Genomic DNA, 24,044 nt, shown 5'->3' on the forward strand with positions numbered 1-24,044 from the left:
TACAGGAAGAAAACCACCTTTTATCAATTAAAATCCATAGCCTTTAATTGCAATGTCGGCTTTTATGGCTTGCAATGACAAAAGCATTTGGTCATTCCAGCTAGGAAAAGACAAGGATGTATAGCATGCATGGGAGAAAAGGAGCAAAAGTTACATTTCCCTCATCCATAACCCCAGTTTAAAAATAGCTTCTCTGGTTCTTATGGCAGATATTATGTACACATGACTTGAAGAGCAAAAGACCATCTTTTCAAGGTTTTTGAAGAGCACATAATGCCTCTTATGAGCAATTAAACTTGAAAAGGACGCTAAATGCCATGCTACAGCTGCAACCCCAGAAAGCCTGCCTGGAAGACAACAGCCTAAAGCAAAACCGTAAATCCCACTTCCAGCAAACCTATTGCGAGGAAGCCAACACTACACGTTCCAAATAGCACTGCTCTCCTAGCACACGTTTGTAACTACTGCAAACTTATTTCCTTGGAGGTTTTGAGCCTGGAACTTCTGAGTAATGACCGGGGATGGACAGAACTGAAAAGACCACTGGGGCCAAATGGCTGCCCCATTAAATGACTACTGTTTAGCATACCCTTGTGTGCTGGCATGGTTGTCTTAATGTCTTGCTATCATTCATGTGCAACCAAACATCAGAGCACATAACCTCTCTGATGTGCAGCAGAACTGCTCTGTATAGCTGAATACTGGGAACAATACTCTATGACTAGCGGGGACCCCAGCGCTGCATGGAAATAAACTGCAATCTGTTAGTCTTTGCACATCAGCAAAACAATGTCTCGGCTACTTTTTATTCTGCCCTCCTTATATCAATGCAATGGCAAAACACCCCTGGGAACAACACAACTGGTCTTTAACCTGTATCTGGTAACGTTGGCAATTATGCCTTTCTCAGGGAGATACGACATATCTGGATGCTGCCCACCAAAAGATGGTTAGCCGTCTGCTGCTCCAGATCCAGGGTCTTAAAACTCACCTTGCACCTGGACCAAGGATTCTGAGCTTTCCTACCCGACATAGGTGGCTGCATGCTCACGAGTGTATACGCACACGCTGAATTTTAGTGGGAAGGAGTGGGCTTGCCAAAGGTAAGATAGGGATTGAGGGCACACTGGAGAATGTCTCGTGCCTTTGAAATTTCTCCTACAAATACCTTAACAAACCATGGCAATTAACATGCTGTTAGTGTTAGATACGTGCAGCCAGTGCAGGTGCTAATAATTCAAAAAGCATTTAGAGCTTTTACACCCTGGCTGAATATTTCATGATGCGCTGCATGTTTCGCTATTTACTCAGTGGGCCTCTGTCACTTCAATCTTCTCTGACTGCTTTGACTGGTGCTATAAAGCTCAACCAAGATAGAGTGACGGCTTGTCACCGGCAAACTCCACTGACTGCAGCAGCTCGCTGGGACTAGCTGTGAAGGTTGTCACGACATTCTGATGGAATCCAGCAAATGTTTTGTGACTAATACACCCAACATTTGTCGGCTACCATTAGCCATTCCCTGTGACCCTCTGTGGTCTGTGTGGATGGCATTAAGTTGTAATGAGAATTTGTTGCCTACGTGTGTTAGGCTAATGACACTCTCTTACTGATCTTTCCTTTCACAGGTTAATCAGGAATGAAATTTGTAAGGATTCAGTGCCCAGATGCACTGGGCTTCAGAGAAGACAACCCAGTGTGACAAGAGAAAGAAAACCTGCAGTTTACTCTTAAATGCTTTCACTGTCATATTCAGAAGCTGCCCCAATATTGGTTACAACCTCACACTGCCTGACCTCTCCCCTAAATCTTCAAAGAACCACCTATCTAAACACAGTGGTTGGTACCCAGCGCTCCGTGCTAGCTTACGGGCTGAATGACAGCGCTAAGAATCCCAACAATTCTCCTTCCTTCCCTCTTGCTCTGCCCAGACGCCACTGAAGTTTTTTTATCCTCAAAAGCCTTGCTGAAGAGTTCACGTTAATTTATCAAGACTACCAAGGACAGTGAGATAGAGCTGTTTACCATAGGAATCTTGCTCATTAAAGTATCTTGATACCTCAGGACATGATCAGAATATGCTTCTGAAGGATGAACCCTCTCACAAAATGGTTAACTTCTAGACTTTTATGTGAGCAATTTAATGAGGGGGAGACAAGGCACGCAGCCAATGTGTCTTCTGGTTTTAGTATTTCCCATTTATATCTCCTCAAGCTGCAGAAACAGCAATCTTTGAGGGGTAGGAGAACGTACCTGAAAAAAAATAATTTTTCATTTGGAAAAAAAAAAAAATAAACCCACGGTTAAGTGGCATCATAAAATATAGGAGTGTTTTTTGCCACTTAAATGAAGTGTGTAGCCTTTATACCTTAAGATAAAAGCTACCACTCTCGCAAGTCAAAGTTTATAAGAATACATTATTTTCTTTAAAAACCAGTTTAAAGCTAAAGAGTTTTTTCTTTCCACTGCCTTGATCTGAGTGGATCTTCTGCTACCCTGAACTTTATTAAAAAGCCAGTTGATTTTTGCTGCTGCAAAACTCTCCTTTTCTTTCCTGACACAGCTCTCTCATCTCAAAAATACTTCTGCAAGATTCCACAGTACTCTAAAAATAAATAAATAAATAGATAAATGAACATATACGTCCGATACTGTTCTTACTCCCATGGTTTGTAACACAGCTACTGATGGTAGCAACAGTCGTGGGGCTAACATATACCACCTCCTAGTATCCAAACCATTTCATTCCATTACCTTGTTAAAACCAGGTCTAAGATAACACACCGATTACTGAGTTACTCCTGTTGCTCGTGTTTGTTGCAGTGAACTTGTAGAACAGAACCAGGAAGGGAGATGTGCTATTAAATACCTGTTGTGTCGCAGATTAGTTATCGCTGCTTAACTAGCACTGCATAAACTTAACCTCATAAACCCTTAACAAAGGACGTAAATTTTTAGACTACATGATGGAATTCTCCAAGGCTGAGGGACATAAATATAAACATTTGTTATGGCTAATCAGTGAGCTTCCACCTCTTCAGACCTTACCTTCATGCTTGGTTTAGCGGAGTCATGGAAAATGATCAGATTGAACTTATTTTACCAGTTTTTGCTTGAGAAATGTTCCCCCCTAGACCTCCCACCCATTGGTTTTGATTTTTTGCTGGTCCCTACGAGAAAGCTCACAGTTTCAGCTCACGGAAGGGCAGCACTGGCAGGGGCAAGATAAATTCATCCTGAATGGCACTAGCAAAAACACATGTGTACATTTGAGTGCATGTAGCTGCATGGGCAGAGGAGGAGATAAATGTGCACAGCCATTGTTCATCTACTTAGCATCCTATATCCAACTTCAGGAAAAAAGACAGGAGGTTTCCCCCTGAACTTCAGATAAATAATCTCATTAGGCTTCTGGAAAGGTATGCCAAAAAGCTCACTTTTTTCCGTGTCACTTAGCTGGGTCTTGACAGTCTTTGAGCAAGTTTTATGGTTTGGTTGGGAATTATTTTAGATCCTTGATCAAGAACAATCCTCAGGCTTACGAAATTCTCCTTGGCAACACACTGGAAACCCAGTGTCCTCTGATGCCTCTGATTCTTATGTGATCAGGGACACTAATGATAATGACCCTTTGCTGAGTATGCTACTTGTCTAGAGGCCTATGTCAACTACACCACTACATTCAGAGTGGACAGGGACAAACTATTTGTTTGCCTTTCAGGCCCCTTGGGCCCTGTCACATGCTATTTGTTCTTGCATTAAGAGGTACTTTGACTCAGCTGGGCTGACATTTCCTTCAAGTCAGTGTATTCCACTCATGCAGTAGCAGCTACCAAAGCATTAACTGCAGACTTGAGCCCCAGAAACAATCCTTTTAAGTGGCTTTTTTGATTCATATCCAGGGATTTTCACATTTTTACTGGTCATTCTGGAATCCAAAATGACACATTTTTCTTTTTAAAACTGGCTTTGCTATTTGATATCTGGGCAACATAGCCTCCTCATATTTAACGTGGCTGTTCATCAATAACATGCATCAAAACCTCTGACTCTGAGATGATGAACAGGTGACTTGATATCACTGCATGACACCAGAGGCATCAACTGGCTCTACTTTCCTTCTCCATCTCATGAAGAAGGAGGCCTGATCTGTGATTACTCTGCTGCTTAGAGCCTTCCTTCCTTTACCTTCCACTGCCTATTTGAATTTTACTTTTTATTGTAATAGGATGTCCTGGTGTTCATGTCTCCACAGGAGAAGTGCCCGTTCTTTCCTGTCAGAGTTTATTCTGAAATTATACCCATGGTTCTTGTGAGTTAAATGGGACAGACTTCTGTTGATGTAAAACAGATCGAAATAACCATGACAATGCAGAGTATTTTTCTAGTTAAGTTGCATTTGTAGCTCTAGCTGGAATTTGAAGGATTTGTTTCTGATTGATTAGATCCTTCCACTGCTGCACCAGTGCGAGTCTGCTCGTGTCATCTGATGCGATGCAGGACTCAGAACGGTGACTTCCTAAACGTGAATCCAGACCGTTAGTGACGTATACAAAGAATGTTTGTATGCCTACCATCTAGTTATTTAGGTTAGCAATTTATTGGCGTTTAGAGACAGTAACGTCAAAAAGATGTCTTTCCCTGTCTACCTGGATCATATTAGGTAATGTAGCTTTCTCCTTGTGCGTGAGAAAATCTCAGAACTGCCCACTTTCTGAGCAGGTCTGAATAAGCACCTGTCAGACCTCTTGCCGTGATGTCCCAGGGAGTACCTATGATATTGCTTATGTCCTCGGTTCTACTACAGTTACAGCAGAAGTCATAAAGCTTTATCTCATGGCACAACACCCTCTTCCCTGACTTGCCCCAACCCCTGCGGAAATCTAAAATCTACACAGCGTCTTCAACATTGTCTTAACTGTAGAGCTGCTCAGAATGGGATTCTGAAGTCACGACTCTGATTACAATTTATAACTGACCTTTACACGTATTCCTCCTCCACATGCTCCAGCCTTCTTGTCCCCCAGGCCCCCTCTAGATCCCAGACTACAGCTGAGGAAAAAAAGTCCGCACAGTCACCAGCTGTTTCTGTGGGAGGGACGGGGGTGAAGCTGGCTTTGAAAAGGAGCTTTTAAAGTAAATTTAGGAAAAACATTGCAAAGATAAATATCAGCTACAGACATGACAGTGCTTTAGCTGATTTACCTCTGGTGTACTTTCAGCTGACATACAGTAAAGATTTCTGGGCAGGAAAGCAAGTACCTGTCACTTTAGGTAATTTACGAGGAAACAAAGCAGCAGATAATACAGCCCACCTTTGTTTCTCGGGAAGGAGGAGAGTGTTTGGCCATCGCACACAAAGCTTAGCAGAGTCCTCTTCTGCTTCCATCCATGTTGCCTTATTTTGCACCTTGAACCAAAGCTAAGGCAGTGTGGATAAAGGGTCAGGCAAGGAGGCGGTTGGGTCCGGGGAGAGGCTGAGGGTGCCAACACAGGGCTGGTGAATAAATTTAGCAGCAAGGGAGGAAGGAAACAATGTCTGGATGTGGAAGCCTGGCAAGTTCTCCACTCACTGCTCGACCTGTGTTTAGCAATTCTGATGTGCTACTGAGCAGACAGCTCAGGCTCAGGACGACTACTCTCCCTCAGTCCCTCTTCAGCAGGCAATGAAAGCAGGCTCTACTTTGAAAATCTTCCCCCATCATGCAAACTGACACAGGCATGCTTTTCAAAAACCCACAGCCAATCTGTTGATCATTACTTATTTACAAAGGCCTTCGGGCAGAAAGTCCTGTAAAAACCATACTTGATACGGTATACACTAGCTTTTTCTGCTTGTGGAAAAAAGTACCCCTAAGGCTACCTCAAACCATCACTTTCTATTGCACACAAAATGTACCGTGTAACACTAAAGTATTTAATATATATGGTATAATATATCTACAGGAAAGGCATTTGTGTAGAAGTATGTTACCCTGTATTTGGTAATTTGATGTTTTGCTGAAGGCTATGACTTGAAAAAGCCTGCACCTAGTACAGAGGACCTGTCATCTCAGTACCCAAGAGCCAATAGAATAAAGAAGTACCCTTAAGCAGCAAAACTTTGACACAGCTTTGAAGCATATGAAAACAGTATAACTCCCCAGAATTATTATTACTCAAGATCAAAGAAATGAGGCATACTTTACATAGCAAACAGGGACAGTGTGTTCAGCTCCAAATGTTTCAGCTCTTTCTCTCTCTCTCCCTCTCTTTTTATTTCTACTTCCCCAAAATTAGGATTTGAGGGCGGGGGGGGGGAATCTCCCACATGTTTAAACTTGAAGTGGTTAAAACCATTAGCACCAGATAAGACGACTGTCCAAAGGTAAGTAAATTGAAAATGATGCTAGCATGACAACTGGCACCATAAAAATGAGAAGCTTGCCAGTATGTTCGTTTTATTCTTCCTCATAAACTGTAAACAAGCATGTAAATCAGTGTCATATGGGCAAGGCTGAGCTAAGGGGAAGGCAGAGAACTTTTAATGATACATTTAACAGAAATAGATGGTCAATAGGGGAAAAAAAAAAAGCCACAGCTGGGTGCATTTTCCTCTGCGAATCAATCTCACTTTTGGTTCTGTAGCTGAAACAGAGATGAAGATGACCTGTAGAACTTATGTCCTTGAATATGCCCTGTATTGCAGTAACAATAAACAAATATGGATGCTTCTGGAAATGGCCAAAGAAAATTCCAGTCTACTGACTGAAATACAAAGAGGAATATTGCCTAGGTGTATCCAGAATTCTTACAGGAATGAAAGCATTGTCAACAATAAAAGCAATGTCATGAGTGACATTATATACAGAAAGACCTATATATTCATTATTTTTTTTTTCACTTAACCTTTGTGACTTCAGAGCAATTACAGTTACACGTACACCCAAACTGCATGACTGTGTTTATATATGTAAATGAGTTTACATTTTTCTCTGTGTGTGCATATCTCTCTATCTATTTATCTATCTATGCAGTGGGAAATCTCTGCTATGGTATTTAGTTCTGGGTACAATTACGGACTGAGGTTCTACGCTGGCTACTTTAGATATGCAAAACCAGAGCAGGAACAGCCTCCTTGCAGAAAAATCCATGTCTCTGACCTGATCCTGTTCTGACTGACTTGAGAAAGCAAAGGGTGAAGCGCAGCGAGACAGAATGCAGGTGCCCTATTATTTTAATAGATTCCAATTTCGTGTTGCAGTTCTAGTTTTAACGAATCTCTTAGAGGTAATTTGTCCTAGGCAAGGAAACTACCTAGTTATACAAAGGCATACCGGTGTAAAATAATGTACACATAGCAACAGGGGAAAAATATCACTAACACGATGATGTTTTCATCACCCACTTTTAAAGTATATACTATACCCTCTTAAAAATCCCTGTATTTCATAATTAATGTGCTTTTAGCCTGACTAAAACAGCATTAGTTTTGAACTTTGCTTTGGCAAGTACATAGATTATTAGACTTTTTTATCAGTCTAAATCAATTAACAGAAATTTGATTTCAATCGACAGGATAAAAGGAAGGTAATATTCAGGTTCATTTTTGATTGTGATGATACATCTCACATATGGCCTTAAGTACAGAAAATAGTACTCCGAGGGAATCCAACAAAAAGAGAATTGCCGGAGGCAAACTAACCACACGAGTTCCCCTGATTGGTTCCCGCTATCATTAGTGCCACTGCTGTTTAAGAACTACACACGGACAGGACAGGGTGACAGCTCAGACTTTAAAGCCTATGTATTTTTCAAACAGCTTTTCAAACTGTTTTTTTATGACAGAATTTTTTTCAGCTCTATCATTAACTGCTGACAAGCTGACAGAATAAATACTTCAGCCTTTCAGAAACCATCTAACAATCTTTTTTTTTTTTTTTCTCCCCACCCCCTCCCCTTATTTTTGATGGGGGGTGGGGGGGGGAGGAGAAGAGGAAGGAAGGAAGGAGATGAAGATATGAGCTTCTCGCAGTCTTACCTCATCAGTTTGGGTGAGGAGTTGGGTGAATTTCGCATGCCTCCGTTTCGCTGCTTTTTTTTGGGTGATAATGTCGAGGGCTGCTCATCTTCAACTGGAAATATAAGGAACTCATGAGATTAAGTACTGCTCGAAGTGCAATATGAAATACAAGTGAAGTAGCAAAGAACACACACTCTATGTCCATTCACGCACTGATACTTCACTGCTAACATAAGCCCAACAGTAATAAAAATCAAATACATGTTAGTCAAAGAGATTGGTTTGAAGGAGAAGCAGGGAAGAATACCAGGGTTTTGAACACAGGCGTTCAAATTGGTTTCATACTTCAAAAACAAAGGGGGGCGGGGGGGATGACCACATTCGGGTTATTCTTAAGAGTTATTTTCAGTTAATCTGCGCTACAGAAAAGTAGAATTAGTGCTCTGCTATATTCCCAGAAAGATAAAGTACTATTTGCAATACCAACATAACAGCTGCCAGCCTGCTTTTGCTAATGAACCAGACACCAGTTGGTTCTTGCTTCTCACATGCCAAACAACAGAGTCTTCATGAAGAGATGTAAAATATTCAATGCCTTGATGTTCAATGATTCAGTTAGTCGGGAATGTGAACGCAGCCTGCCATTGTGCACGGATCTCCAGCACAAGTCAGACCTCGTCGCTCTACCCTTCTCACAGAAGCCAGTTTTAACAGGAGTGAACAGAATGAGGTTGAATGGAAGTGGGGAGACAATACCTGTATAACAGAGTATGCATGAGTTATGCAATCTTTTAATGAGGATGAGGTGCATTTTCAATGACAGATCAATTTCCAGATGTAAAATCACTTATGGTTTTGCCAATCGTAAACTACTCTTGGATAACCTATGTCACAATAAGTATTGCTTAAGAAATGCAGCTTCCTAACAAGTCATCTATAAGAATTTACCATCACCTGTTTCAGGATTGGTACTGCGCTTGATAACCTGCGCATGAGGTTTACATGTGCTATCAAAGGAATTTTCTTATGCCTGCTTTCTAAAAATCATACTGATGCTGAATTATTCTAATATAAAGAAGGAAAAGTTCACTTTTTTCCCTATCCTATTGTTAACGGAAAAATTAACTAGAAGATAATATAACTGATGCCTAGGAAGCTGTTACTTTAAAGTTAAAAGGAAAGAGATTAGTAGCCATAGTAGTAGCTATATTAAAAGAGCTTAACACACATTAGCAGTGCACAAGCAGAGGCTGGAAAAAAAAAAAAAAAATCTAGTTGCCATGAGCCCTGCAGAAACAAACCCAAAACCTGGGTATATGTCACCTACCCTAGACTTATCTAGCAAGAACTTCAGTAATATCCTTCTGCTATATCCCTCCTCAACACCATTTTATTACAGACTGCACCCTAGCCTGTCATGTCTGTTTGCCCAAGTCTGCTGTGGAACTTCATTTTGCTTGGTCGAGACCAAAGGAGTGGCCCTTGAAAAGACAGATGTGGTATCTTCTTAAATGACCTGGCACCACCTGACAGAGCAAGGGCATCAAAACAAAAGAAAGCATTGCAAAAGCAAAACAGGCAAAAAAAAAAAAAAGAAAAAGCTAACCCCAAAATAAATGCCCCAAAGAGTAGTGTAAAAGGTAATAAATCAGAGCACCAACTGACACTGGTAATAACTTAATTCACTAACTTATCTTTCTTTTCTTCTTGGGCAGCATCCTCAAAGCCAAAGCCACTTCCTTCTCATTAGATTTTTCTTCCCCCCCCCCCCCAAGTCAGTCCTATGGTGGAAATGCTTATTGATGATTAGTCAAGTACCATTCTTTGTTTATCTGAGTGATAAATAAGCCCATAGAAAATTCTCAAAAAATATACAAATTGAAATTTTCTTTCTGTGATAGTTTGTTTGGATTAAACTAGATCACTTCAATATTTAGCAATTTGTAACGTGAAGCGAATATGCACAGAATCACTTTGTTAGTAATACCTTTATATTTCTAATTATAACGAAGTGCAAGTGTTTGTGCATTTCAGAACACCCTCTGCAAACCACTCTCTTGGAAATGGCCTAGTGTTGTCTTAAACTTGTCTATCACAAAGTTATTTGCGTGCTATTCCACACAGACAATAGGTTGCTTTCAAGACATACACTGTGCTCTTGTTCTTTATAGGATATAAATATTCAGTTTCAATCTGATGACTCCACCATTTAAAAGATCAAAGGAACAATAACAACGCAAAACGATCCTTCCAAAAACCAGCTACAAGTCCTATGTTTTGCTCTCTTGGTACTAAAAATTCTAAATTTCACTTAATTTCATCTGCTACCATGGGGTTACAGAATGTTTGTCAAGACTTTCAGCATTGTACCGTAAGTGTATTGTTATCCTATTTTAACAGTTTAAGGAAGATATATAGCCCCAAGGACCATGTGCAAAATCTTGCATTAACGCAAGTCAACTGTAGATCATGTTATAGCTGCAAATATTTCTATGAACAATAGAAAACACTGTTAAGCCAGAGTATTTTCCACATTTTGAGCGAGCTAATAAGACTCCAGTCTGATCCTTTCAAATACTGAAAGTTACTACAATAAGGATCTTTTGTACTATATGGTCCAACATTTGTGTTCTCCAGTGCTGCCAGGTGACGCTACCCTGCCATCCAATTCAAAACCAAAGTCTTAGTAATCATCCACAATAACCATGTCTAGACCTAGATTTCTAGCAGCCTGCCCTTATTTTTGGTACCGCATCTACAATAACTAAGCTCCCTCTTTTGGTATGCTCTTGTCGTATTCAAACTATGCTACTGTCACCAACTGCCTGGGAAGTTCAAGGTTAATGTGGCTCACTAGTTAATACCTGTTAGCAAAGCATTCCGAGGGATCTCGTGTTGTTGCTAAAGCAATGCCTTGCTGAAGCCAGGATGCAATTTATTCTCATTGCGGCAATGAAAGGTGATCTATCTTAATCATATCACATCCAGACAAGATTTTGTTTTTCAATGAAACCTGTGCGCAGAGTTTACAGGGCGTCTGCAGCATAGAAACGCAGCCCCATAAGAGTGGGGGAAGGGAATACATGAAGCTGAAATATTTGAATGGTATATAATGGACACCACTACCTATGGCTTGGTTCCCTAAAGTGTTGCCCTGCTACCTCACAAGTGGCTTCTCAGTAGTCATCAGGATATAGAACATATTTAATTATTATCTTTCAGATGCTCTTATCAACGTCCTGAATATTTAAAGAAATAGATCCAGCAAAATTTTTAGTAAAGCCATAAAAAAACATTTTAGTTTCATGGTTCCTGTGTCTGCATTAATTTAAAAGGGAGTCTTACATTTGCTTGTTCTTATGAAAGACACCCATATCTGAATTGTGGGCTGTGATACATAACTCTGCTCTGACGTATGATTGACCTAGTGCTTTTGTTAATGACAATGAGTCCCCAGTTTTAGTTATTTTTAATATCTTTATGCTACAGCGTTTGTATTAAAGCACACTCATATTACATTATGCAGCCTTTCTATACCAGCTTTCATGAAAATTGCAAATAAGTTTAAGAACTGGACACAGAATTTTACAGAATCAGACCTTGATCCATCCTGTGAGTCCTTACAAAACTCAAGAGCTTGCTGCACACCCCTAAGTATAACGCTTAATGTGCTGTTGTAACAACCAGTGCTCGCTTGTCTAATCGCAGAGAATCTTAACAGTTTTGCAGTTCAGGAAGACTCAGTGCTAGAAAAATGTCAGAGGAGTCTAATGAGGCTTCAGATGCTCCGGTTTATGTTGGAGTTTAATTTGAAGTTACACTGATATTTTAACATGTTTGATTATTCTTGAGTAAAGAGGATTCATTATTTCAATGACATAACCTCCAGACAATGTTCCATGAATTGATTTAAGATGTGCTGGTAATTTTAAGAGCCTTAATGTGGAGCTGAACATCTGTAACAACATATTACTTGACTTTTATCCTCATTCCATTTCTTAAGCAAAATAAAGGGAATGTCTTTCAGAAACAGTGGACAAGTTTGTAACTTTTTTCTTTGTAATTTTGTTACTATTTTTTAAATAAATTTGTCTCCTTCACTGCCTCGCTGAGGTCACTACCAGAAGAGAAACTGTTTTGTAGAACCCAAAAAGAGCTGGAATTTGAAAAAACACCTATGCTACCAAACATCCCGTGAACTGGAATACCTGGTAAACTCATTCTGCCTAGCACGTAAACGCTTCTGAGCAAATAAACCATATGAAAGGTAAAGCACAAACCACCCAGAAACATTAGTTGACTAGCTATCTCGATTAACGTATTAATCACCACATCTGGAGAAACCCACATCTGTAAGCACTTAACAGAGCATTAGTAATGTCATAGTCACATTGAACACAGACTGCAAAACCATGCACAAACCAATCTGTATTGCTTTATGCATCCAACTACGGGGCTACCTACGGAGATCTTGGTTCAACCCGGGCTTTTGGGAGTGGTAGCGGTATTTTACAGGCAAGCTGAGTGCCCTTTGCAATCTACAGTATGTAGATTTTCCTTGTTCAACAGAACTCAGTAAGTTAAGGTGCAGCAGCGAGGGGTTGTTGGGTAGGAAGAGGCTCCCTTTACGGTTATTAACAAGTGGAACAGGTTCCGGGATTCCTTCAGTGGACTTGGCACCAACCAGTGCATTAGTACTTGCATTCTTGAATTGATATGAACATTTTGTGTAACTTGATCTAGCTGCATTCTTTACTTCTAAATAATAAGAAAAAATTTAAATTAATGTCTTTGTATTAAAAATTATTTCAAACCACAGGCATGAATCACTTTTGCTATTATGTGGAATTACAGACTTTAAAGCTTAAAGTATCAGTTTCTACAGCTGAAATAAAGGTTTATACCTGCAGCTTTCTTAAGTTTTTTTCTAAAAATGGCTTTTTATAAAAGAATACTTATAAAAGGATTATTCCACAATATTATCATCTTTAAGCAATAATCCCATCCTAGGGTAAGTGTGTCTGAGGCAACACTTATTTCCCACATGTTGATAAAGGCTCTGAGATTTACTAGCTGTGAAAGATGTTTATTCCTTTGAATCTACTGAAAATGACAGGGGAGGTAGAGCACTCTGCTGCTATTAAAATAAATAAGGAATCATAGCAAAAACGAAGGTCAAAACTTCAAAATTGTGTAAGCACACTTATGGAATTAAACTGATTTTTAGGAACCTACACAAAAGGCTGGGCATTCAGAGGTGCTGACTACTATAAATTTCAGGAGGTTGCACATAGCCCATCTGAAAGGAAAATGAAGAAATCTAATTCCTAAATACAGACTCGGCTTGAAAATGTGATTCTTAGTCTTCCATTTCTCATATATCGAAGCTAATTAAAGAAAACCCCCATATGAATACCTCTAACGAATGCCATCCCCCATAAAAGACAATAAAATGTTTTTCTAGTGAAAATATGCAGTAATGATTGGCTAATGCTTGTTTAATTCTGAAATAGTAGTCTTTTAGAGAACAAGGTATATTGCGGAGCCACTAAGATGTCATATTCTGTTACGTAATATGAGGTGAGGAGGTGAGGTACGGAGCAGCCTGTGGACTGATAATCTTGCGGCATTATTTCCATATGTTTCAACAGTCCTAAAGTTTCCATGGAGAACTTTTGACCAGACAATACCTTCAAATTATTTGAGGAGGTTAGCATGTATTTTGGCATCTTTGTCTAGTTTACCATCAGCTAGAAACGCTACCTGAGAAAGGGAAAGACACATAAATAGCGTCCACACCTGCCATTTGTGTTCAAGTGCAAAATCTGTCTCCCTCTCATTTGAACACATTTTACCAGGTCCAACTATTTTGTGACAAAGTAGCCGTTCCCATTCAATGCTCTCTGAATTGACGGCTCGCTACGGCTCCGACCGAGGTGGACAGAATAATCGCTGAGAACAGAACCAGTCTAACTCACGGTGTTATTCTGCTCATCACTAAGAGTAGTAACATTTAAAGTATAATAATAATAATAGACACTCGTTAGAGTTCACAAAGATTTTAAATCATCGGAGGGTAGCATGTATCTTTCCTCAACAAAACTGCCAAAAAAAAAGCTCTGTATCATACTGGATACAGTACTTGAAAATTATCAATCTTACCTCAGAGTTATAAGGGTTTTGTCATATCTTGTACTTCCATCTTTGATATCCCTCCAGTACAACAATTTTCAGATGATAAAATGTATCTGCAGAGACCTATCTCCCTACGCAAGCCACTGGTCGAGCGTATATTTGAACACTTTGAAATGCACCAACTCAGTTCTATTTTTAAACTACAGGTAGTAATACTGGAAATAATCTTTATAAAACCACCTGCCTACAACAAAGTATCTTCACATACAATGAAAGAAGACCAAAATATATTAATAATACATATCCACCCTCCTCTGACCAAGTTTAAGAAACATCATAATATTTTTACAGTCTCTTCTGGAGATCAGTAAGTGATGGTTTCAGACACCAGACCTGACTATTAAGCACTAAACTTCTATAACAGTATGGTTTATGGCATATTCCATGCAGACATAAGCAAGCTTTCCCAAGATTTTGTGCTTGCAGTGCCACAGCATGAGCCAGAACTAAAATACCTTGTCTTTCAGTATGGCGTAACAGCTTGAGCTTGGCATCGTACTTAATAGCATCACATGATCTTGTTCAGCATGAAGGCAGGCTGAGCTGCTTAAAACGTATCCTACTTCCCCTTATTTCCAGCAGCGTGGGTAAGTACTACCATGGAAAATCAAAACATTAAACAAAGGGAACAACAGAGCTGCCATTTTTTTGTCAAATTATTCCAGATTTCGAAGTTCCAACTACCAGTTTCATCCCATGAACTCTAACCTCCTGCCCCTGACAAGAGCTCAGCTGCCTCAGATGAAAATGGAAGAAGCCCCACACTGGATGACTATGAAATACCTTGTCCATAGGACAAGCTTTTTTTCTGACTCCAACAGTTTATGGCTTGGGTCTTTTTACTCGGTCTTGAAAAGCAAGGACTACAGTATAATAGCTGAACAACCTATCTTTGGTAGAGATGATTATCTTTCTCCATTCCTCTAATACAATTACATATTTTCTGCCTTAGAAGAGTAAAACTGGTTATTTTTCATCTAAATAGCCTGTCAAGTTGTACATGCCCACTGTGCCACAAACACAAGCCTGTCAGGATACACATGGGGCGCCCAGTGCAAGCACAGAGGTGCAATTTTGAACACAAGGTATTACTGTGCTTTCAGATTAAGCACTATTACACAACTAAGTGAGAAACACCGTCACTTCTGAAGATACGTACTATAATGTGCGGAATCCAAACCACATTTTTTCTAGAATCCTGTTGTTTAGCAAGGGCAGGTTTTTTTTATTACAAATTTCTTTAAATAATCTGATTGGGTGCTTGCACCACTATGTGGGCTGATTTCCATAGAAAACATACTTGGGAAACAAAGATCGCTGTGAATTATATGGAACTAAATACATCCTCACGTACTGTCTCTGCCTCAGTAGGTTTGGCAACCAAACCGTCAGGACTGGGGTAATTTGGTGCACCACTGTGCAACGTCAGACCACGATCTCCAAATCCACAAGGGTTCTCTTCCAAGTATGTGATGAGTTCAGCACCAGCAAGTCTACTAAAACAGAATTATTCGCTAGTCGTGGATAAGTTTCTTTTCATCTAATATGACACATGCCTTTATCCTCAATGCACGTGGTCACTAGACGAGTGTGCTGCTTGCATTCTTTATTCTGCCAAAGTTCATTAGAACTATTCGGGAGACTTGTGATGTATCCATAAGGCATTATTATTAACTAAGAACAGACACACTTACTGGTCATTTCGAGAGCAAATTTTGAATAACTTTTGGAGAACAGCAAGCAACAAGGAAGAGGATAGGAGTAGAGTGAGAAATTCCCTGTTTTCTGTAGTATTTCCTAATTGCACCCTGAGTGAACACTACCTGCTTTTGGAAAATGCTGTGCAGAACTTGCCCCAGAAACCTGTCAACATCAGACAGATACAAAACAAGGTCTACAAAACGTGAGCTATGAATGCAATTTATGTAAAAGTATTTTGAAGCTGCAAGCATTCCTGTTCCTTCCCCCCACTCTCATGAACTCCCTTTCAAGCTCAGTGAATATACACTTGCCTACAGACTGCATTAGGGAATCATGCCTGTTTCTATTTCTATACGTTTTATTTATTATAATGAAGATAATTTGAAATGCAATCTGCAACTCCCTGAACATTTTTAAAACAACCAACGTAGTTAATCTAATGCCTATGGCAATCTCTATTTATTCTTTGTGAGCCTACACTTGCCATAACTTAAAACCGGGCTGAGCTTTAATTTAAATGAAACAAGGCAGAATACCAGTACAGTGCTTTCAACAAAATGGCTGAAACTGGCTTCAGCATGATTTGCCTGGAAGGGAAGATGAAAATGTGTTTTAAAGGAGAAAAAAATATCCTGACCAAAACCAGACATTCTAAACAACCACCACTGATACCCACTGCTCCTTTCCTCCCCCATCTCGATCAGCTGCTAGGCTTTCAGCACCGTTTTCCGCCAGACACTAGCACAGTGTTTTCCTTCGCAGTCAGCCATCAGCCAGAGCTGTCACTTGCAGATACTTCATTTTTGTTTCAGTCTAATTCCTACTGCACCCCCTTAATCTCTGCAGCCAGTAACGCCATGTCGCTGCACAGCTATGCCAGACCCCGCGCGAGAAGTCTAGATAGTGTCTGCAACAGTTCAACTGTCTCGGTTTGAAAAAAAGATTTTCATCCTCCCCCCTACAACTTCACCCTTCTCCTTCTCCTAAGCATCTTCCCAGCTGACCTCCAAAGGAGCAATCACCCTTCTGCAATCTGGCATGTCTTCCACAGAGCTGGCCTTTCAGGGGGCGAGTGGAGACAAGCTGCAGCTCTGTATGGCTAAATGCAAATAATCAATATGTTGATTGAGCTGCTGGCTCCCCGGCTCCGTTCCGATGGGAGCGACAGCGAGCGTGCCTTCCCTCTTTCCATGACAAGCCTGTTCGGACTTTGCTACCTACCACTTTGTGAATCAGGCAACTGAAAACACCCACAGCCCTTCCTCCCAACTGTCAGCTAGCGCCGCGATTCCACCCAGCACCCCCTGTACAAGACAACAGATTAACCATTAGGCTAGATATGTTGAAAATATACAGCTTCAACCTTTCCCCAGCTAGCTCAGAGCGATGTATAGATGATTATTTCAACCGTCAGCTGCCGCATAGGCTTAAACCCCTGCACAATAACTCCTGGATTCATCTGCCCCTTGTCAAACTTGCACAGCTTTAGTTTGAGCATACATAGTGTGGCAGTTTCACTGCGGATCTAGAATAATCCAGACGGCTGCTGTCTCTTTGTTAACAGGAAGCTAAACTGATGAGTTTGTAATGCATTTCTTATCAAAGGTAGTTTCAGAAAAGAAAATGTGCCCAGTCGGTTGGGGTTGGAATTTAGCGTAATATTGAAATAGGGCTTAATGGGAATGTCATTTGTGTGTGTGTGTGTGGAAAATAAATATTACTCGTCCCCTTTAAAAATCACTTCACGCCAATGAAATATTTACTCTACAAATTTACTTGATTTTTTTAGTGGTAACAGATGTAATGAATTCATTGATTAGAAACTACAGTACAATGGTGCCTGATGAGATACAAGAATGTTAATTTTAGAAACTGCAGAGCAGTGTTTGCTTGGTGTCTGAAATGGTAATTCCACTGAAACGGGATTGCTGGTTTGGTTTCTGTGTGCATTACAAACTCGAGGAAATGCATTTCATTGCCTTTTTTTTTTTTATATACAAAGAGAAACAGATATGCTGCTTATCTTTACATACTAGCACCATTTGAAAAGCAGGTGAGGCTCACTGGCTTTTCGTTGCAGTGTGTGCCATCTAACGCAGATAAGAAAACATCAAGATCCGAGAATATCAAGAACGTACCATCTCACAACATTTTACAAATACTGAATGGTGCTTACATGAGACGTTCTCTTTGAAACACTGCAGCCCAAGGAACATCTCTTTTTATTATTATTATTTTCCTTCTCTTTGTGTCCCAGGCTTGCACCTTTTGGCTAAAGGCACATAAAATTGAATGACAAATGCATTGCTCTATTTTTTTTTTTTCCTATTGGCATCTGGTGCTTAAATTTTACATTAATAATACACACTCCTTCAGTCTTAATTCTCCTCACACATAAAGGATTGAAACTCAGCCAGATATATATTCCTCACCTCTGCTTTCCCCTGAATGCTGTCAAAAGACAGTTAATAGAAAATGTGGAATGTTGCTAGGCTGGATCCTGTTATGCATTCTAGATGGCTGCTCTGATATTCTGTGAAACCACGATAAACACTAAGTTCCTGAGCTTTTAGGGTTACACGTGTGTATAGAATAAAATATAGTCTGCAAAGGTTTGGAAACCCAGCAAACTTTTAACTTGAATCTTTTGGTCAAAAAAGTCCAGGGTATTGTTTTTACGCTCCTAGGCACTGGGCAACCCCCTATGATTCCTGTAAAACTTCAGTATTTTTTTCCCTTTGCTCCTCCAGTTTCATTCATATAATTTAACTAAAATAAATTATGAATGCTTTACAGAGATGCCGGTTGTTTTCACTTCTCTATTACTACGACTTCAGCAAGCAAAGAAGTGGTTTAAGGCTCTTGAAATTGTGGTTGATCTAAAGTCCACCGATGTCAGTGGAAACGCTGACATTGACTCCAGCAGATGGTAGACCAGGAGCTGTTCCTATCCCATGCTTCAGGTTGGCAGCTGATAAAACGGGGCAGGCAGAAAGCCACGGACACAGCGCTTTACAGCTGGCTTGGGCAACTCGGGGAAGAAAGGCTCCAGCTCTCACGGGCCTGGCTTCTCGTTCCTGTACAGAAGGATGTACACCACATGATGCTATTTGTACGCAACAACCACCTTCCTGTTCCCCTGACAAACGCGCACTGTAGGAAAAAAGCCACCTCATTTAATGCCTAATCAAATTCTAACTGATACTGAGACTAAGTCATAGGTCCATTGAACCTCAAACATCTTTGCCGATTCAGATTTTAGTATTCCCTCATACATTTCTCTTCATTTTGAGTCCCCACTCTCCATTGCCTTTTCAGTTTCTGATTCACTCTGTAATTGTTTGTCAAGTAATTCTTGCTGGAAAACCATCACAGGAAAAGTTAAAAAAAAACACCCGTCAGTAGACCCTTTTCCCCCCGTCCATTTAATTCTCCAATTAATTTCTCCACATGTTGCACCCACACAGGATTCTACTGGGGTACGGTAAAGCTTATTTGGGGAAAGGATGAAGAAAGGGAGATGTGTCTAAACTGCAATTCCATTTTAATGGAGTTCCTTTTAGCTCTTGCTAAGACTCAAGTGACAAAATTATCGGAAAATGTGGTCGTTAATCACTAATACTCTCAGATCTACCAGGTATAAGATGGTGAGGTTGCTATCACTATTTGGAATTCATTCCATAAAAACATACCACGTGCATATGCAATAAGAGTAAATTGTTATTACACTTTTTGATGGGGATTTTTTTGTTGTTAATTGGACATGAAAGTGTATGTCTAACAACAAATAACCGTAACAGCTTTTTTATTTCTGTATTTCTTTTTTCTTTCTTCAAAAAAATGCAGTGTCAATTAAAGGACACCGATTCCCTTACGAGTGGTCTTTTGACAGTGACCCAAGGTATGACACGTAAAGCCAAAAGGCACATCTCTGGAGGATTCTTTACCAGTAGCAACACCCAGCAAACTGTAGTATTTCCACACCCACAGTTGTAATTCAGTGCACTGTCATAGACTACCCTTGTCTCAATGCACAGCAATCCAAAGTGTCTCCTCCTTTGTCCTATTGCCTCAAAGAGGATTTGGAGACACACTGGAAGGGACACGGAGGGAAAGCTGCAGCACTAACAAGGGCAGACTGTCCTTACCCAGTTCTGCCAAACTCCAGGAGGAACCTGTCCTGTTTTTACAAAGTTAACACGTTTCCCCTTTGTAACTGAATACACTCACCATCTGATGAGTCACCGCTAAAACCAGTGAAGTTCTCTACGAGGACAAAAAATAATCTCCCATTTAAAAAACATAAAAAATTTAAAAATTGGAAAGGCCACTCACCATTGTGCTTATGAACACTTCGCTGCTTACACTCCCTCAGCTCCATTACATTCAGTGGGAAAATATACAGTGCCTAGAAGTAACTAAGGGAAAACGTAAGCACAGGAGTCCTTGGCGATTGCTCTGCTCCTTGGGATTAGAAATCTTGTATTTATTGCATTGGTTTTGCTCCTCAGAAAGAGTATTTCAGTGGATAGGACAGGGATGGTTATATGCCAGCTTCTTTGGAGCAAGGCTCTGAAAATTTAAGCTACATCTTGCTGCAACTGTTTCCTTCCTGCCAACACTGGGAAGTGTGGATTTCATCCTGCAGAAATCCAATTAGAATTATCACTTTGCTTTCCAGTTCAAAGTGCCAATTTATCTCAACATCTTAAAAATACGCATTTCCAGTATAATTCCAATCTGCTTATCCTGAAATTTTAAACTGAAATAACCTTTTCTCTGTCCTGACCATGACAAGTTGAAAAATAAATTTGTGATAAACTTCCCCTACCACGTTTCCTGAAGAAGGCACACTAAGTCCCCATACCCGTTTCCCTGCCAGTACATTTTGAGTAAAGTGTCGAGTAAAGAACTGATTTTCATAAATATCTTACAAATCTAGGGGACTGTATTCTTCACTTCCCAGGATTATTATTTTTTTTTTTTTAAATATTCCTCCACTTCCCAGTGAGTTGTCTTACTTCTGAAACACACAATGTAGAGGATATTGCTCAGTCTGGCTTTTTTACTAGGTGGTTAATATGCCGCCAATAAATTGGAATATTTTTTTACAAAACTTCTAAACCTTCAGTACTGTTGATTTTTTTTCCCCTTTTGGCTGTTGTTTACCCTTGCACAAAACGGTGTAGAAGTGTCTGTGTCTCTGAACAAGAAGAATTGAAATCTTGACATTTAACTCTGGCTTTCTTATCATCAGTCTTATCTGGCTTTCATCCACATCAGTGGAAAAACTTCCATTTATTAAATGTTAATAGGATCAGGCTCAGTGATCCTCAATACACTTTCAGGTTCAGCTGTAATATTCCTCTGGGATGGAGGTCTTCACACGACTGTTACCTCTGAGGTCATAATTTAATTTTCATATGTAAACTAAGCATAAAACGCTGTGCAAGTTTACATAGACACAGGCTTTATACACCGGTGCTTACACCATATATACCCACCCAGAAGCACTTCTATACAATTAAAAAGAGCCATTTAAAATATTATTTTTTATAAATAAAATTGTTTCCTCACAAAAGCAATACATGAAGTTCTTGGAGGCTTTTCAGCCACCACTTATTCCTAAGCCACCACCACCACCTGCTGGCTACATGGAGTTTCAAGCCCCAAGCGCTGCTTTTCTGTCTTCAAATCTCTGCCTAAGTATAGAACCGTATTTCTCAGCGGCTCTTACACATCGAAACGTTGTTGCCAGAAGACAGATTTTTAGCATATCGGTTGCAGTTTAATAATACTCTGTTACCTGAAGCACGGCTTTCATAAAGGAGGAGAATGCGAATTGTTGACAAGCAAATTCTCTTACTCAAAGTACTTTAAGCCACATCCAAATTAATCAAATGGATTAACAGAAGCCGTTGGATTAAAAAAAAAAACCCTATTGAAACCTATGCTGGTTTTACCACTTACAGATATAAGGTTAAACACACTTCACAACCCTAAGAAATCTGTATATTTTTTTCCTAAGTACTCCTTACTTTAGCAAGTTCTACAACGTACTCCATTCTTGTAAAGATCTGTTTTTCTCTGAACAGATGTATCCAAAAAACCCATATCATCTGATAAAAATACAAATATAAAAACAACCAAGATACGAATAACAAAGATTACATCTATAAAATAATACCAAAAGTTGCAACAGCAAAAATGGAGATGGAATATATAATTCAATGCTATGGAAAATTAAAGTACGGCACATAATTTCTAGGTACACAATGGCAAAACAAAAGAAGTAAAACACCACAATAATAAGAAGAATATTAAAAAAAAAAATGGAAAACTGATGTCTACTTCTGACTGTATGAGCAAAAAAACACTCAAAAGAATTAATACTCCCATCTCTGCCCAAGCATACAGTAGTTTGGCTGAAATCGATTGCTATGGGGAAGCGAGGGCTGGCAATTTCATAAGGGTGGAAAATAAAGCGTAAGATAAGAAACTCAGCAGTGATAACTAATAACAACTTTACTTACAACAGTGTTCGGATCTCTAACAGAGAGAGTACACAAAAGGCTGGATGTCTTTAGCAAGGATCCTGTTTTCCAAATAAAACCTAAATAGGATGAAAATACCTCTGTACAAAACAAAACCACGACTGTTAAATTCCCACTGAATACTCAAAAATACTGCACTGATAACACTGAAATACACATGGAAGATAGGGTTGAAATATTCAGAATTATTGTAAGAGGGAAACGCATGCCTTCTCGCATTCACTTTGTGTAAGACAAACTATAATGGCATAAAAATATGCAGACTACCAAACGAGGGGAAAAAAGCAAAGGATATTGAATCTACCAAACTAAATTGATAGCCACCTTTGAAAAAAAATAAATAATGTTTTGTCCTTTCATTTTTCAGTTTGTTACTAAAGCTATACAGGGATGTCAAGCTTGCTTAGTTCATGACAAGGATCAGGCAGATCACGCAAAGCAATCACAGGCCATGACAAGGAACAGCTTTAGAAAGAAAACTTCATCAAAGGTAAATGCACTGTGCTAGTACTTCTGGTTTCATTAACCAGAGCCTGATGAGACTACGGCCATTACCAGAGGAGGAGAAGGCAGCCTAACAGCAGCACTCCCACCGGCAGTATGCAGTGCATGGACACAAGAGGAGAGGAAAGAAGGCAGCGGAGAATTAAGAGAGGATTGTCCAAGTGTTGAATTAGCTGCTCAGGTTGCTTAGGTATGTCCTGCAGAATGCCTGGCGTGCTCAGTGTTACACCAGGGAAATCACTTCTCTGTGAGTATAGGGTTAAATACAGATGATGCTAATTTTCAAGGCAGGTAGCATGGTAAGGAGGGACGAAGACTGAGACAAGAAAAAATACAGAAACACAATTCTGCAGAAGCCACTGAAGCGCCAGCATTTCTGTTATAATTATCACACTGATTTCACATGAAAGTCCACAATCACCTGGAGGAGGAGGAACGACAACTCTCTCCAACGAAGACAAAACTGATATATAAGATTCCTAAGATTTACGGGTCAGTTACTACTCTGAAAGTAACTATATCAACCACAAATGCCACAGGATGTCAATATGTTTGGAAATAGCGTTGCTGCCAGATGTTTTGAGAGTCAGATACTGAAAGCATCCAGAAATCCAGTGCTCAGGGGACACTGACAGCTGTCAAGAAAGTAATCTTCCGAAAGCAAATTGCTTGGAGCTCTACCTCTGAGGATTTTATTTTGTCCCGCTTCAGGAGAAAGAAGAGGGCAGACAAAAGGCTTGTAAGCTAAAGGCAGATTAAAAACAAATGCATATTTTGACATATTTTATATTCCTCATAGGCAGAACTCAAGGATACCGCTGAGGAAATCTGGGGGACCCAAGGGACAACTCCAGGATATTCGCTGAGAAGTATGCGGGGCTTGAGTATTGAGACTGGATATACGAGCCTAAAGGTACGATTCTTCCATTCCCTCAAGCTACAATTTTAGATGCAAAACAAGAGCTGAACTTTCTATTTAGAAGGAGAACTACCCGTAAAACTGCAGTTCAACCAGCCAACCAAGGAGACCAGTAAAGCTCAACTAGGTACTAGGCACAGCAACGCTGGAAATCCTGAATCCAAAACCA

The 24,044-nt window shown here is 39.9% G+C and overlaps 1 protein-coding gene across 27 annotated transcripts in view; it reads right to left on the reverse strand.

The window, feature by feature from the left end:
- The window catches only part of KCNMA1 (potassium calcium-activated channel subfamily M alpha 1), a 505,717-nt gene that overhangs the window by 63,476 nt on the left and 418,197 nt on the right, over window positions 1-24,044 (reverse strand). For all 27 annotated transcript variants that reach the window (XM_055802251.1, XM_055802256.1, XM_055802243.1 and 24 more), the window contains one exon: window positions 8,021-8,114. In XM_055802251.1, coding sequence (XP_055658226.1) covers window positions 8,021-8,114 — 94 coding nt within the window. The remainder of the gene's footprint in view (window positions 1-8,020; window positions 8,115-24,044) is intronic.

Source organism: Falco peregrinus, chromosome 1 (assembly GCF_023634155.1).
Source record: "Falco peregrinus isolate bFalPer1 chromosome 1, bFalPer1.pri, whole genome shotgun sequence".
Classification (NCBI taxonomy): Eukaryota; Metazoa; Chordata; class Aves; order Falconiformes; family Falconidae; genus Falco; species Falco peregrinus.